Here is a 15,570-nt window from a genome sequence, read left to right as displayed (position 1 = left end):
AATGTTGCCTGGTGCCTTACAAGAAACAAGCATGGCACAAGGCAAGCATTAGTAGGGAATAAATTGCCCAACATGGGTGCCACCACTGAGAAAGCCCAGCATCAGGTTTATACACTTCACTTCATTAGAGAGCACACAGAGCAGGGCATCCTGAAAATGCCTTCAGCAGGTACACCTTAGGATACAACAGTAATCCATGGGAACATTCTGTCTTTGTTTTTCAAAAAATTAAAACCTCAAAGTATCTCGGGTATTTGCAAAGACTTCCCAGAAAAGATGTATCTCCAAATAACCCAGAAGGTCCTAAAAATTACACCAATAGTACCACTTCCAGTTGGAGCAACTAAGAAAGCCCTTGCACGTGTCCACCCCCAATTTTAGCCAGCACAGATGGCCTGGATGCCTCACAGCTGGTCAACTCATCATACTTTGGGCTCAAGACATTTCAGGCTTTACGCTGATTCTTCCTAGATACTTGTTGAGTTGGAACACCTTCCTGAATTCCTGTAAAGATTCAGTTTTTCATTTAGCATGGCAGCCTTTCCGAGCTTTGATTCCATCAGAAGCACTTCATTTATTTAGATTTTTACACCGCCTTTCCATATGGCTCTGGACGGTTTACATAAAACACTGTAGAACTTTTTCAGAGAACGTATAACAATTTAACAGATAACAATCATGATATAACATGCCAACCAGAACAGCATTTCAACAGAGCAATTACACTGAAAATCCCTGGGTAGGTTCGACCTCTCAGTGTGAGGGGAGGGGGGACCTGTAGATGTTTTGAGTCGGTCACCCTCAAGCAAATGCCTGGCGGAAGAGCTCCCTTTTGCAGGCCCTGCAGAATTGTGGAAGTTCAGGCAGGCCCCTGATCCCTTCAGGGAGCTCGTTCCACCAGGTAGGGGCCAGGACCGAGAAGGCTGTGGCCCTTGTTGAGGTCCAACGTGCTCCGTTGGAGCCAGGGATCTGAAGCCAGTTGGAGGTGGCAGAGCGTAAAGCTCTTTTGGGGGTACAGGCAGGGAGGCGGCCTCTCAGATACACTGGGCCCAGACCGCATATGGCCTTAAAGGTGATTACGTTGGCTCAACAGTGGCAGGGAAGGGGTAGCAACCACCAAACAAGCCAACTACGGTGGCTCCTAAGCCCAATGTTGACCAGCACTTCTTCTAGAACCAATGGTATGCTTCTCGTTAAGCAGGAGGACCCACAACCACAGACAGGGCCATTAACCTGCGTCTACCCATCCACACGAACACCTCAAGCTCCATCATTCTGAATTGTGCCATTACTCCACCAAGCCAGTACTGTCCGCTCAGACTGGCAGCAACAAGCCAGGGTCTCAGGCAGGTCTCAAGAGGTCTTTCTGGACACCTACTACGCTGAGCCTTCCCACTAAACATGTCAGTGACTGAGCCTGGGCCTTCTGCATGCAAAGACTTGTAATGAGCCACACATGACGCTGTCCTATACGGCAGGGGTAGTCAAGCTGTGGTCCTCCAGATGTTCATGGACTACAATTCCCATGAGCCCCTGCCAGCGAATGCTGGCAGGGGCTCATGGGAATTGCAGTCCATGAACATCTGGAGGACCACAGCTTGACTACCCCTACTATACTGAGTCTGACCATCAAGGTCAGCAGCAACAGAGATCTTTCCCATCGTCCACTACCTTGACCCTTTCAACTGGAGGTGCTGGGGATTGAACCTGGGACCTTCCGCATGTCAAGTCCGTGCTCTGCCACTGAGCCACAGGGAAGCAGCTCAGAGCATCAGCTGTCAAAAAGTCCTTGCCAGAAATGATATTTGCACAAGATTTACTGGAATGACATTTGCGGCGCCGGCTTTGATTCCCAACAGCTCCGACTGGTGTCAGGATCACGCAGGTCGCCTCCCTGACCCCAACGCTGTGCTGAGATTCTCAAGGGCTTCTCCCTCATTGCCCGGCCACACCCCCAATCTCCATCCTAGGCTGTAAGGAGGGGGGGGGTCTGGAAACCCCAGAGAAATGCAAGCCTTGGGAAAGAACCAGCCCAGAGGCATTAAGGTGCCAGGGCCCACCTCCCCCATCCCACTCAGAAAGCGGGAAAGGGTTTAGCATGGGCTGAGCCCCACACCCCCGCCCCCAATCCAGCCTCCACCCGAGCATTTCTCTGCAGCTCCAGCGCTCAGAAGCCAACAGGTCTGATAGCGGAGCAGGCACATATGCATGCACACACCCCTTCCTCTCGCCAGCATGGAAGGCCAGAGAGGATATGGGGGGAGTAGGAGGGGGGGACTGTGTAACCCCTTCTTCCCCGGCCGACCTTCAAATGACATCCAAAAGCCATCGCGCTCCCCCCCACACACACACACACACATACAGAGACACCCGCCTCCCACGCACGGCAACCCTCCCACCCGCAAGAAGGGCGGCAGAGCCCCGAACAATGCACGGGAGGTTGCGAGGGCCGCAGAGCTGAAGGGGAGGGGGTCCCTACGGAGCACGGCCGGATGGCGCGGCCCCAGTGCCTCAGGCGCCAAGCCAGGCCGGCCCTCGCGCCGCGCGGGGGTCCGCGGGCAGAGCTGGGCGAGCGCCTCACGCGTGGACGCGCCTGGCTCAGCCTCAGGCCTCCCGCCAAAGCGCCACTCCCCCCCCCTCAGAGGGGCTTGGAAGGAAGGCTGCCCTCTGCCCGGTGACGAGCGAGTCGGGGCCCCGCCGGGTTTCCTCGCGAGGAAGCCCTGCAGGGCAGCCAGCCCCGAGGCTCTAAAGCGCGAGAAAAGCCACCCCGCCCCAACCCCGGAGAAGCCGCTGGCGATAGAGGGAGGCGTCCGCGAGCATCCCCGGGGCCAGGAGGCCGCAGGAGGCGCGCGAGGCGATGGCTGAGGGGAGCCGCGGGCTCGGAGGCCATCGGGGGGCACTTACCCGGGCGGCGCGGCCCGTCAGCAGGAGGAGCAGCAGCGCCAGCAGCAGCAGCAGCAGCCCAGCGGGGCGGCGGGGCGCCGGCGGCATCAACCGCGGCATCTTGGGGAGGCCGAGCGGGGCGGCGGCGGCGCGAGCCGTCGGGCGTCCAGGGGGCGGGGTGGGCGCGGGGCAGCCTTTCCTTTGTTCCCGCTGCAGCCAGGAACCCGCCGCCGCTGCCGCCCGTGAGGGAAGCCGCCGGAGCCGGAGCCGGAGCGGGAGCGGGAGGCGGCGCGCGACGGTCGGCTGCAGCTGGCGATTGTTCGGCTCGGCCGGGGAGGCTGCGAGGGGGAGGCGAGGCTCCGCCGCCGAGGGAGCGCGAGAAGCCGGGGGCGGGCCAGGGCTGCGGGGGCTCGCCGGTCCCTTCTGCCTGCCTGACCGCCTCTCCGCGGGGCCACGCCAGCCGGCGTCGGTCGGTCGGGCGGCCGCGCTCAGAAGCGCCGTCTCGCCTGCCTGCGCGCAAGAAGCGTCCGCTCCCGACCCGCCGCGGCTGCCATTCGCTCTATGGCAGCGGCAGGGGGGAGGGCGGCCGGGCAGAGGCGGCGGCTCCCTCTAGCGTCCGCTCCGCTCCCCTCGGGCATTTGCACGAGACAGCTTGGCCGCCCGCCTGGGCTCCGGAGCGGTTTACAGGTGGGCGCCGGTCAACAGGCGTCACGCGCTCCGCCTCACGGAGACCTGCTTGAGGGGAGGCATGGGGGAAGCGGCTTTCGTTTCGTTGTCATGGTCGAGGGTTTTAGACGTCTGTGTGAAATTATGATGAGGCTTCATTCGGGTTTTTGTGACTGGACCGTTTGTATCGTGATGTAAACCGCCCTGAGCTTTTTGGAAGGGCGGCATACACTGTAATGAGCAAATAAAGTTGGCTCGCCTGTGCCTGTGTGTGCACACCTTGGATACACTGCCAATGCGCTTCAGCTCCCAAAGCATACTGAAAAATCCAACATTATTATTAACATCATCATCGGCAGAGACACGTGGCAGAGACTTTCCTATAGAATCACCGAGAATTGGACATATCTAAATGGATGACATCATCATCATCATCATCATCATCATCATCATTATTATTATTATTATTATTAGTATTATTATTATTATTATTATTATTTCAATTTGTGAATCGCCACTCCCAAGTGGCTCGTGGTGGGTTACAATAGTCTGAATAAAATCCCAATAAAACCCCATTAATTAAACCCCCCCGGCATAAAAACATAACACAGATCCAACTAATCAAAGTAACGAAAAAGGGAGATATGGTGGGAAAAACTAACTCAAACACTATTGTCCCCCCAATAAAAATCTCATAGAGGGGGGTGGGAAGAGGGGCAGAATGAGCTCTGGGTTGCCCAAGCTAGCATGATCTCAGAAGCTCTGCAGGGTCAGCCCTGGATTTGGATGGGAGACCTCCAAGGAAGACCAGGGTGGCTAGATGGAGGCAGGCCATGGTAAGCCACCTCTGAACATCTCTTGCCTTGAAAACCCTGTGGAGTCACCATAAGTCAGTTGTGACTTGGGGGCACTTTCCACCAATCTCAGGAGATATTTCAGAGGACCCTGACTTTAATGAAGAAACTCAACTGATTAATGCATTAACTGCAGGCAAAGACCCAGGAGAATATTTGATTCCTCCTGAATTGCAAATCAACGATTCATTGATGGGCTTCCATTTTTGCCCTATTATTTTCAGAAATCAATAACTCTTACACAGTCCCAGCAAACTGGAAACAAAGTATTATAGTCCCCGTTTTCAAAAATAGCGACTATTCAGATCAAATAAACTGTTGTTCTGTGAGTCTAGATATTGCTCCCAAATTTTATATTCGCCATCTGCTTTTCTAGTTAGAATAAGACAAACCTTTGTTCTCGATCAGATCGAGAACAAGCAAGTTTTTGAAAGGGCCATGGTACAACTGGCCACTGCTTGGTTCTGAAGGCCTTAATTGAAAGATATACTTTAAAATTTAATCGTAGGCTCTTTGTTGCCTTTGTTGATCTGTCCTCAGCCTTTGACTCCATCAATCATTCTGGACTTTGGCAAAAATTAGACAACACCAAGATCAAAGACTTTTCAGGCTAGTAAGAGGACACAAATCTTGCTGTTAGGGCCAAAGCAGGCTCTACCGGCTGCCTTACAGGTCCAATTCCCCTTGAAAAAAAGGGTTAAATAAGGTAGTCTGCTGGCCCCATTCCTATTTATTTTTTATATCAATGATATCGTACAAGTTATGAACTCTCTTGATCATCCCCCCCTTTAGCTGTCCAGAAAATAACCACTCTGCTTTATGTGGATGATATGGCCATCTTATCCCATAAAAATAGGATGCTAGCTTCTCTAGCAGATTACTGCACAAATGTCTGACCCTTAGGGTGAAGCCCTCTAGCGTTTTTTTTGGCAGAATCAATACAGGGTGGCCTTGCCAGTGCCTTCCCCAGTCATTACCGTTTACCCCCCAGCAAGCTAAACTACAATAGAACTAAAATAGTGGGTTTGGGTAGTTCTAGAACCAAATTTGGCTGGTCAATCGATAGCAACAAAATTGATCAATGCCCATTTTTTAAATACTTAGGCATTACCGTTCAAGCTTTCTTGTCCTGGAAGGCACATTTAAAAGCTACTTTAATGACTGCCCACCAAACAACTGGTGCCATCCTGAAGTTTTTCTACTCCAAAGTGGGACAACTTGTGGTCCTGGCCTTTGAGGCCTTTCTAGGCAAGGTAATTCCCCAGCTATTGTATGGGGTGGAGATCTGGGGGGTGGAATCAAAAGATCCTAACTCAATAAAATCAGACTCCAGTAGCACCCTTAAGACCAACAAAGATTTATTCAAGGCGTGAGCTTTTGAGTGCAAGCACTCTTTGTCAGACTAAGAACTCCCTTAGAATAAATCTTTGTTGGTCTTAAAGATGCTACTGGACTCTGATTTTATTGTGCTACTTCAGACCAACACGGCTACCCATTTGAATCAATCCTAACTCAGACATTATGCAAAACAACTTTATTGGGAAAATCTTAGGACTTCTTCAGGGTACTCCAGCAGCACGTTTAAGAACTGAGGTTGAACACCCTTCGGTCTCTATCAGGGCCCATCTAAGGCGCTTGGGTTTTTACATCAAACTGGTAAATGAGTCTGAAACCCAGCTGGCTAAATATGGACACCAGTTCTAGTCAAATTGGATCAAGGTCATGGCTCCAGTCTTGCAACTGTATGCTTTAACTCCCCTAGAATCCATTAAAGCCATTAAAACCCGTGACTTCATGGGACTTTATGACTGCCCATTTTCAAACAATGCCCTCTGACTATTTACAGGACAGATGTAATAAAATCCCCTTAAATCAGCATCTCTGTCCATATGACTCCAATCGTATTGAAGATTTCGCCCACTACCTCTTTATGACATGATTTGTGCCACTATATGACACGATTCGAAGTAGGCTACATCAGGGGACCTTCCTAAAGACATTTGGTTTGCTATGGTGAGAAACAGAAGTAGGGCTAAAAGGAGTTTCAGTCTGAACCTGCAAGGTTCCCATGTTCCAACAGAAAAGAGAGAGAACCTGTCCCAGGCTATCAAAATCTGTATACAGTATATTCAATATTTACACTATATTCAATATCTTATTAAGGAGTACTGTATAAATATTATACTGTATACAGATTTTGATAGCCTGGGACAGGTTCTCTCTTTTTTTTGTTGGTACAGAATCACCTGGTTGTTGTTTTGTGTGTGTTGGGGTTCCTGTGTTCTTCAGCTTGGCAAAGTAATGTCAAGTTGTAAATCTTTATTACATGGTCTTTTGACCCCCAACTGGTTCCCTTTCCCCCATGTGTTTCAGAGAGAACATCCATCTGGCAAAGTGGGTTTTAGTTCATGGAAAGTCAAAGCACTAAAACCCCATGATGCTTTTCGCTGCTAGTGTGCATGGAACCTTGAGAAAGAGAGGGTGTAGCCCCCTCAAGTGGCCAAAATTGGTATCTTAGATTCAACAAAGTGCCTTGTGATTTTCCATTGTGATAACAGGAAATCAAAACAGTGTTGAATAGGGTATTGCTCTGAAATACCCCGCAGAATTGTTCTGGAGCACATTTTTAAAGAAAATGAATAGGATTCCAACTTGAAAATCTGTAGTGGGGCTTTGACTCAATAGAAGAACCTGTGCTTTGCATGCAGAAGGTCCTAGATTCAGTCCCTAACACCTCCATATTAACAGTAGGTGGGCTTTTTTGATCCTAGGATGTTTTAACTATTGTGTAAACCAGCCTGCTTGCCTGAGAAGGGCAGTCTAGAAAGCTAATAAATAATAAATAGATCAATAAAGTGGCTTCTGTCATTCTTGTTCCCTACATTTTATCCTCACAACAACTCTGTGAGGTAGGTCGGGCAGAGAGTGTTTCACTGGCACAAGATCCTCCTGACAATTTCCAAGGCAAAGAGAGGATTCTAACCAGAAACACCCTGATTCTAGTCCCACATTCTAACCATTAAACCACACTGGTTTTTTATTTGTCTCCTAATCATCGGGAGGTTTTTTGGGGGGCGGGGGGGACACTGTTTGGTGTATGTATTTGCTTTATCTTCTAATTATTTAGCCCATCTTGAGGGTGACTGAGAAAAATGGACCACCTTATCAAGTGTTGGGGGGGGGTGTCTACCCCTGCCCCCCCTCGCAGTCCCACACTTTGTTTGCCTTGCTGAGCCTCAGAATGCAGAGGGAAAGGGATTTGTGTCACCTTGTTCCTCGTTCTCTTCCCAGGCACCATCACCAGTGCCAGGAATTGTCCTCCCTCCCCTCCTTAACGTTTTATTCCTCGTCCCCAACCACCTCATAGGCCTGACTTGTGAATGTGGCTGCCTTCCAAGGCCATACTAGCCAGCTCGTTGTAGGGGTTAGGATTCCCCACTCCTCCTTCACATGTCGCCAGCTGGGTGAACTTGGGCTAGTCGCAGTTGGAGCTGTCCTCACAGAGCAGTCCTGTCAGAGCTCTCTCAGCCCCATCTACCTCACAAGGTGTTGGATCAGAACCAATGGGATTAAATTAATGCAAAAGAAATTCCGCCTAAACATCCGGAAGAAGTTCCTGACAGCCAGAGCGGTTTCTCAGTGGAACAGGCTTCCTCGGGAAGTGGCAGGTTCTCCATCTTTGGACATTTTTTAACAGAGGCTGGATAGCCATCTGACGGAGAGGCTGATTCTGTGAAGGCTCAATGGGGTGGCAGGTGACAGTGGATGAGCGATAGGGTTGTTAGTATCCTGCATAGTGCAGGGGGTTGAACTAGATGACCCATTAGGTCCCTTCCAACTCTGTTATTCTATGATTCTAACTAGGAATAGTGCTGTTTTAGTGACACGAATGAACTCAAGACAAAAGGTCCATTGTTGACATGAGAAGAAGAAGATAGGTTTTTATACCCTGCTTTTCTCTACCGTAAGGAGTCTCAAAGCGGCTTACAATTGCCTTCCCTTTCCTCTCCCCACAACAGACACCCTGTGAGGTGGGTGGGGCTGAGACACCACTGAGAGAACTGGGACTGGCCTGAGGTCACTCGGCAGGCTTCTTATGAAGGATTGGGGAATCAAACCTAGTTCTCCAGATTAGAGGCCACCACTCTTAACCACTACACCAAACGCATCGGAACTCGGAACACGAGAAGTTCGAATCAAAGTGAGCTTAAAATTCTGAAATGAGAAATGGAACAATAAAACATTGTAATTTGGACAGCTAGTGAACGGAAGTGGACTGGGTACGGGCACTTTCAGAAAATTAAAAAGAAAAAAACGAGTTGCTCTAATTGTGAGGAGAAAGGTAGCACAAGCGGCCAGGGGAATGTAATGCGACATCAGAGTGAATAATATCCATTGGACTTCATGGAAAGCCTATCAATGTCAACATCTTTCAAGTTTATACCCCAAATTCAGGTGCCAATGAGGAAGAAGAAGAGCTTATATGCTGCTTTTCTAGACCTGAAAGAGTCTCAAAGCAGTTTACAGTCTCCTTCCCTTTCCTCCTCCCACAACAGACACCCTGTGAGGGAGGGGAGGCTGAGAGAGCCCTGATATTACCGAAGAAGAAGAAGAGTTGGTTCTTATATGCTGCTTTTCTCTACCCGAAGGAATCTCAAAGCGGCTTACAGTCACCTACCCTTCCCTGTCCCCACAACAGACCCCCTGTGAGGGAGGTGAGGCTGAGAGAGCCCTGATATCACTGCTCTGTCAGAACAGCTTTCTCAGTTCTGTGGCGAGCCCAAGGTTACCCAGATGGCTGCATGTTGGGGAGCACAGAATCAAATCCAGCTTGCCAGATTAGAAATCTAATCCTAACCACTACACCAAACTAATAAGCCACTTTGAGATTCCTCCAGGTAGTGAGAAGCAGGGTATAAAAATCAACTCTTCTTCATTACCAGATGGCTATTAGAAATCAATATAAAGAGCAAAAATCAACCAACTCCATAGAGCATAATAATCAATAAACTCCCGTATCCCCCTGTTCCTTACCAGACATCACAGTGAAGGCTCTAACCAGCCTGGCCCTTCCTGAGCAGTAAAACAAAACCACATCCATTGACTTAGCCTTCACTGACTTTCCATTGCTGCAACTGGAAAGCGAGCAGCAAGTTCTGTTACCTCCTGAGTCTCCGACTTGTCAATAAATTCCAAAAGAATCCATTAACCAAGACTGTCAGTATTTCCTTATTTCAATATGCCTCATCCTCTTCTATAAATCTGCATTGGGCAACCAGGCCCTTCGCCTTTGAAAAGAATGGAGGGAAAACCTCCGAACTTGAATGTAAGGAGTACCCACCAGCTCTTCTCCCTCGATGACACTCAGTGGCCATTTTGGCCCTGGTCTCTTGATGCAGGAGCTTTTTGGTTTACCTGATCTGATGCCTCACCATGGCTTTCATCTACACCTGTCTCAAAACGCCCAGCACAGTCTTTCTGGTAGGACTTGACCTGTACAACATGAGAACTGAATATGTTCACCTGGAATACCATAGCTTGGATTTATTGAAACAACAAATTGTGCCTCCCAGCTTCTTTTACAAAAGAATGTATTTTAAGCCTCTCACTTGATGTGTGTGAAATACATCAGGATTCAGATTGTTAAGGTGTTAATTGTTCTTTTCTGGGCCTCAGCTTACCACATGGACCACTTCCCTTTTGTTCTCTAAAGAAAGACCGAAACACATTCTCAGAAACCTAAGAGTTGATGTCCAAAAGCCCGCTGCATTCACAGGGTGGGCCCTCCACACCATCAAAATCATGCATGATTTAACAGATTCTTCTGTCCTCTAGCACAAAACGTCCCCACGGGAGACCAGACCAGGGGACCCCAGCAATTTTGAGACTGGGGGCACCTTTGGAATTGGAGGGCACAACCATCAAATGTGTTGCTACAGGAGGAGGCGCTACACACAGGAAGCTGAAATCTAGGGGAGAAGAGAGACAATATAAAACACACTGGGAATATGCAGAGAGAGAAAATCAAACACACACAGATGGCAGCTGGCAATGAAACAGGGTGATTTCAGTTTGCATAGCTGATCTTCAGTGGCCAATCAGAAGATCTGCTGGGCACCAAGATAGGTGTTGGTGGGGTCCTATGGTGGGGTCTAGGGAAAGAAACTATCCATCTTGATGCAAGTGTGTGCCAATAAAGGCCTGACTCTGCTGGGAAAGAGTAAATCCACAGCACGAACAGCATGCATAAGAAGACATGCAGTTCATGAATTGGTCCGCATTCCATTGTAGTATGTGCTCTTGGACAGTGCCACTTCTAGGTCTGGGGGGAACAGAGCAAGCCCTCTCCTGCTCTGACCACCTCCAGCACCCCTCTTGTGCCCTGTTTCTTTCTTGCCTCTCCCCTCAGAAAACCAGCAAGGCACACTTTTCAAACTCAAGACTCCTTCCATCACATGAGCAGTGGGCCGTCCCACCGACTGAATGTAAAGAGCAGCGTTGCTGGGGCCATCAAAATGGCAGCTAAACTCTGCAAAAGTTCATAAAGCATGGCAAGGCATGGGTGGCTTGCTTCTCATGCTGGTTTTAGAGGCACTGTGAAGCAGCATGGCATGGGAGCATACTTCCGAACACCAGTTTCAGGTGTGGGTGGGAGGGGAGAGATTGGCCTTCCAGCGCATCTGGTTGCCCTTGCAATCAATAGACAGACCCACATCCTGCTCCAGCAAAGAACGTCCTCAGATAGCTGCAAATCACCCAGAGTTTGTTGTGCATGTACCTGTCTGCAGGTTACCTCCCCCCTTCCCAATTAAGGCAGCTTAACAAAGAAGTTTGTTTTTCCTATACAGCAACGGGGCTCTGATGTGCCAAAAATTCTGGCAGGATATCCTGAGGAGGCAAAGGAAATGACAGCAAGTAACCTGCTCAAGAAGCCACTAAAAATCTTGCTGAAAGCCCTGGCTTGATTTAGAAACTATTCCAAGGGTTGAAGTCATTTTTTCTTTCTTACCAGTGGGGCCAATATCAGTCACACAGCTCTGGAAGAGGTGATCCTGGTGAACAGAATGTGGCTTCGACAATTCCTGAGGTCGGTGGTGTTCAACATACACCTTCAAGAGGAAAAGGTCAGGGTGGTTGATCCTACTGTGGAAGAGGTGATGGAAGTTTGTATCTGCATCAGCACAGTCAAGATGATCTTTGAGAATTGTGACTTGGGGGGGAGGGAGGGATAAATTATAACAGAGTGAAATATTCAGGTGGATAGCCAAGTTGGGCCGAAGCAGCAGAACAAATCTCAGTCCGGTAGCACTTTTAAGACGAATGAAGCTTAACGTTGGATGCAAGCTTTTGTGGGCATGCACACTTCAGATTCCCAGATTTAAAGTTTGCTGGCCTTAAAGGGGCCCTGGAGTCAAACTTTGTTCTGTTGCTTCAAACCAACATGGCGACCCATCTTCTGATTTTATATCAGAACATTGATGCTTCACTTGGAGAGTTTCTTAATTAGGTGGGATGATTTAGAATTATTTTAATCCTGAGGTACACAGCCACAACTTCACAAGGTAGAATATGTTGCATTGATTCCTGCAGAACATTTCTTTCCAATGAGTAATTAAATTCACGGCAGCTGGAGGTAACAACGGCCACTAGCAGGGGAAGCATGAGAAGGATCAGAGAGATTCAGAAGTCCCATCAACGGGCATTAACCAGGAGAACTCAAAGGAACCTCCACATCCCATGGGGATAAAGACTGTGAATTCTGGAACTAGAATGCTTTGGCCATTCAGAGTGATCAGTTGAAACAGGATGCTGGACTACGTTAAGCCCCGGTCTGATCCAGAAGGCATCATGCTTTCAGACATTTATAGTCCACCTATAGCGGCTTAGAAAAGATTAACTTAAAAAAAATCTCCCATGAAAACAGCAGCAGTGGGGAAAGTTGGGGCAAGGCTTAAAATAAAATAAAACTAATTCAGAGTATCAGATTTAAACGTAAAGAGGCAACAGGGTCTTGTTTTTAAAGGCACGCAGCGTCAAAGCTGTAACACCTTGAAAGAACCACAGGGAGAAAAGTATAACTGACAATAGTATTCAGACAAGGGGATACTTTGCAGGATAGGGTGGGGAGCGGCATGGCCAACCCAACAAGGATCTTATGAGGCAAATGAGAAGCACATGATGTGCCATTGCCTTTCCCTACAGAGACTTCCTTGGTGGTCTCTCATCCAAGCACCCACCCTGCTTATAGCTTCTATGAACCGATAGAATCAGGCTAGATCATGCCATTCCACATGACCAGGTAGACTGCGATGACTGAGAAGGCTCCATCCCCACTGCTCAGACGTGGCTTGGGTGAAATGGGAGGCTCAGGCACAATTTGTACACATCTCTAGGGCTCATCAGACAGAAAAGTCACACACACACCCTGCCTGAGACCCTAAAGAGCTGCTGCCAATCAGATCTTGGCAGTCAAATTTGATCGAGGCATCATGCTGAAGATCCAGCTTCAGAACTTCCAAGGGAACCTAGTGAAATTCCAAAGCCCATGTAGTTGTTCTCCACTCCACTGTGATTAATGGTAGAAAAGAGAACTTCCCTTGTGCAGACGCGTAAAGACTCCTGCAAGAAATGGAACAACGAAGGAGAGCTGTTCAGTACATTTGCATGCAGAAGGGGCCCAGTTCAATTTCTGGTTAAAGACCTCGTGCATCATGTGCTGGGGAAAGACCTTTCTCTGCTTGACATGGTGGGCAGCTTCTGCCAGTTACGGAAGAGATGGCACAGCTATGGGACCCCATCACATGACTCGGTCCAGAGCAGCTTCATGTACCAGGGAGAGGGTGGCTCCCAAGAAGGGGTGTGGCGTAGTAGTAGATTAATGCAGGGACTTCCAATTTATAAGGACCGTGCAGTAGGTGATGGGACTGACCTCTAGCTCAGGGGTAGTCAACCTGTGGTCCTCCAGATGTCCATGGACTACAATTCCCATGGGAATTGTAGTCCATGGACATCTGGAGGACCACAGGTTGACTACCCCTGCTCTAGCTGAATGCCCGGAGAGCTGCTGCTAGTCTTGAGTAGGCATTCCTGACCTTGATGGATCACAGATCTGATTCAGTATAAAGCAATTCCCTGAATTCATGTGCCATGGCTGAATAAGTAACTCTGCATACGAATGGTTCCGGGTTTAAGACCTGGCACTTTCCAGCTTTAAAAACATGTTCTGCCTTTAAGGTTACCCTGTGCAAGCACTGAGTCATGTCTGACCCTTGGGGTGACAGAATCACAGAGTTGGAAGGGGCCATACTGGCCATCTAGTCCAACCCCCTGCTCAATGCAGGATCAGTCCAAAGCATCCTAAAGCATCCAAGAAAAGTGTGTATCCAACCTTTGCTTGAAGACTGCCAGTGAGGGGGAGCTCACCACCTCCTTAGGCAGCCTATTCAACTGCTGAACTACTCTGAAAATGTTTTCCTGATATCTAACCTATGTCGTTGTACTTGTAGTTTGAACCCATTACTGCGTGTCCTTTCTTCTGCAGCCAACGGAAACAGCATCCTCCTGCCCTCCCCCAAGTGACAACCTTTCAAATACTTAGAGGGCTATCATGTCCCCTCTCAACCTCCTTTTCTCCAGGCTGAACATTCCCAAGTCCCTCAACCTATCTTCATAGGGTTTGGTCCCTTGGCCCCAGATCATCCTCGTTGCTCTCCTCGGTACCCTTTCAATTTTATCTACGTCCTTCTTGAAGTGAGGCCTCCAGAACTGCACAGGTGTGGTCTGACCAGTGCCGTATACAATGGGACTATGACATCTTGTGATTTTGATGTGATGCCCCTGTTGATACAGCCCAAAATGGCATTTGCCTTTTTTACCGCTGCATCACACTGCCTGCTCATGTTTAGCTTACAATCCACAAGTACCCCAAGGTCTCGTTCACACAGTGTTACCTAGAAGCGTATCCCCCATCCAGTAGGTATGCTTTTCATTTTTCTGACCCAGATGCAGAACTTTACACTTATCTTTATTAAATTGCATATTGTTCTCATTTGCCTATTTCTCCATTGTGTTCAGATCTCGTTGAACTCTGTTTCTATCTTCTGGAGTATTTGCCAGTTGTCCCAATTTGGTGTCATCTACAAACTTGATTAGTCCCTCCACCCCCTCATCTAGATCAAAGTACTGGGCCGAGCACCGAGCCCTGAGGTACCCCGCTACTCACCTCCCTCCAGTCTGATGAAACACCATTGACAACAACTCTCTGAGCGCGGTTCTCTAACAAATTCCCTATCCACCTAACTATTTGCCAGTATTTGCCAGTTGTCCCAATTTGGTGTCATCTACAAACTTGATTAGTCCCTCCACCCCCTCATCTAGATCAAAGTACTGGGCCGAGCACCGAGCCCTGAGGTACCCCGCTACTCACCTCCCTCCAGTCTGATGAAACACCATTGACAACAACTCTCTGAGCGCGGTTCTCTAACAAATTCCCTATCCACCTAACTATCTGAAAATCCAGATTGCAGTCCTTCAACTTATCCATCAGAACATCATGGGGAACCTTATCAAAAGCTTTACTAAAATCCAAGTAAACGACATCAACCGAATTTCCATGATCCAGCAAACCTGTTACTTGGTCAAAAAAGGAAACCAGGTTGGTCTGACAGGACCTGTTGGAGACAAATCCATGCTGACTTCCTTGGATCACCAACACCCTCTAGTGTTTTCTTGGCAGACTCAATACAGGGCGGTTTTGCCATTTCCTTCCCTGGTCATTACCATTTTACCCCCCAGCAAGTTGGGTACTCATTTTACCGACCTTGGAAGGATGGAAGGCTGAGTCAACCTTGAACCGGCTTTCTTGGATCGAACTCTCAGCCTCATGGTCAGAGCTTCAGACAGCATGTCAGCTGCTTTACCACCCCTCGCCACAAGAGGCTATGTTCTGCCTTTAGGGAAGACCTTATGCCCCTGGAAAACCACTGAACAAGAAGGGTTCAACTTGTGTAGAAGGTAGTTTGCATTTCATTTTGGATCTGAGGCACACTGTACATCACAACCATGAGCCAGAAAAGATGAACAACCAGCAGAAGTCATTTTGTCCTGGTGCACTATATTGAAGGGCGAAAAAAAAAGGGGGGGGGGGGTTCAAATAAAAGCACAAACC

At 48.7% G+C, this 15,570-nt stretch overlaps 1 protein-coding gene across 1 annotated transcript in view; it reads right to left on the bottom strand.

Moving 5' to 3' along the window:
- Positions 1–3,538, bottom strand: part of SDC3 (syndecan 3) — a 120,915-nt gene extending 117,377 nt beyond the window's left edge. The window contains exon 1 of the mRNA XM_077337158.1: positions 2,905–3,538. Within this exon, the coding sequence (XP_077193273.1) occupies positions 2,905–3,003 (99 nt within the window). The 5' untranslated portion in view covers positions 3,004–3,538. The remainder of the gene's footprint in view (positions 1–2,904) is intronic.
- Positions 3,539–15,570: the final 12,032 nt, after the last annotated feature.

Source organism: Paroedura picta, chromosome 5 (assembly GCF_049243985.1).
Source record: "Paroedura picta isolate Pp20150507F chromosome 5, Ppicta_v3.0, whole genome shotgun sequence".
NCBI classification, from domain to species: Eukaryota; Metazoa; Chordata; class Lepidosauria; order Squamata; family Gekkonidae; genus Paroedura; species Paroedura picta.
This window is presented reverse-complemented; position numbering and strand designations above follow the sequence as displayed.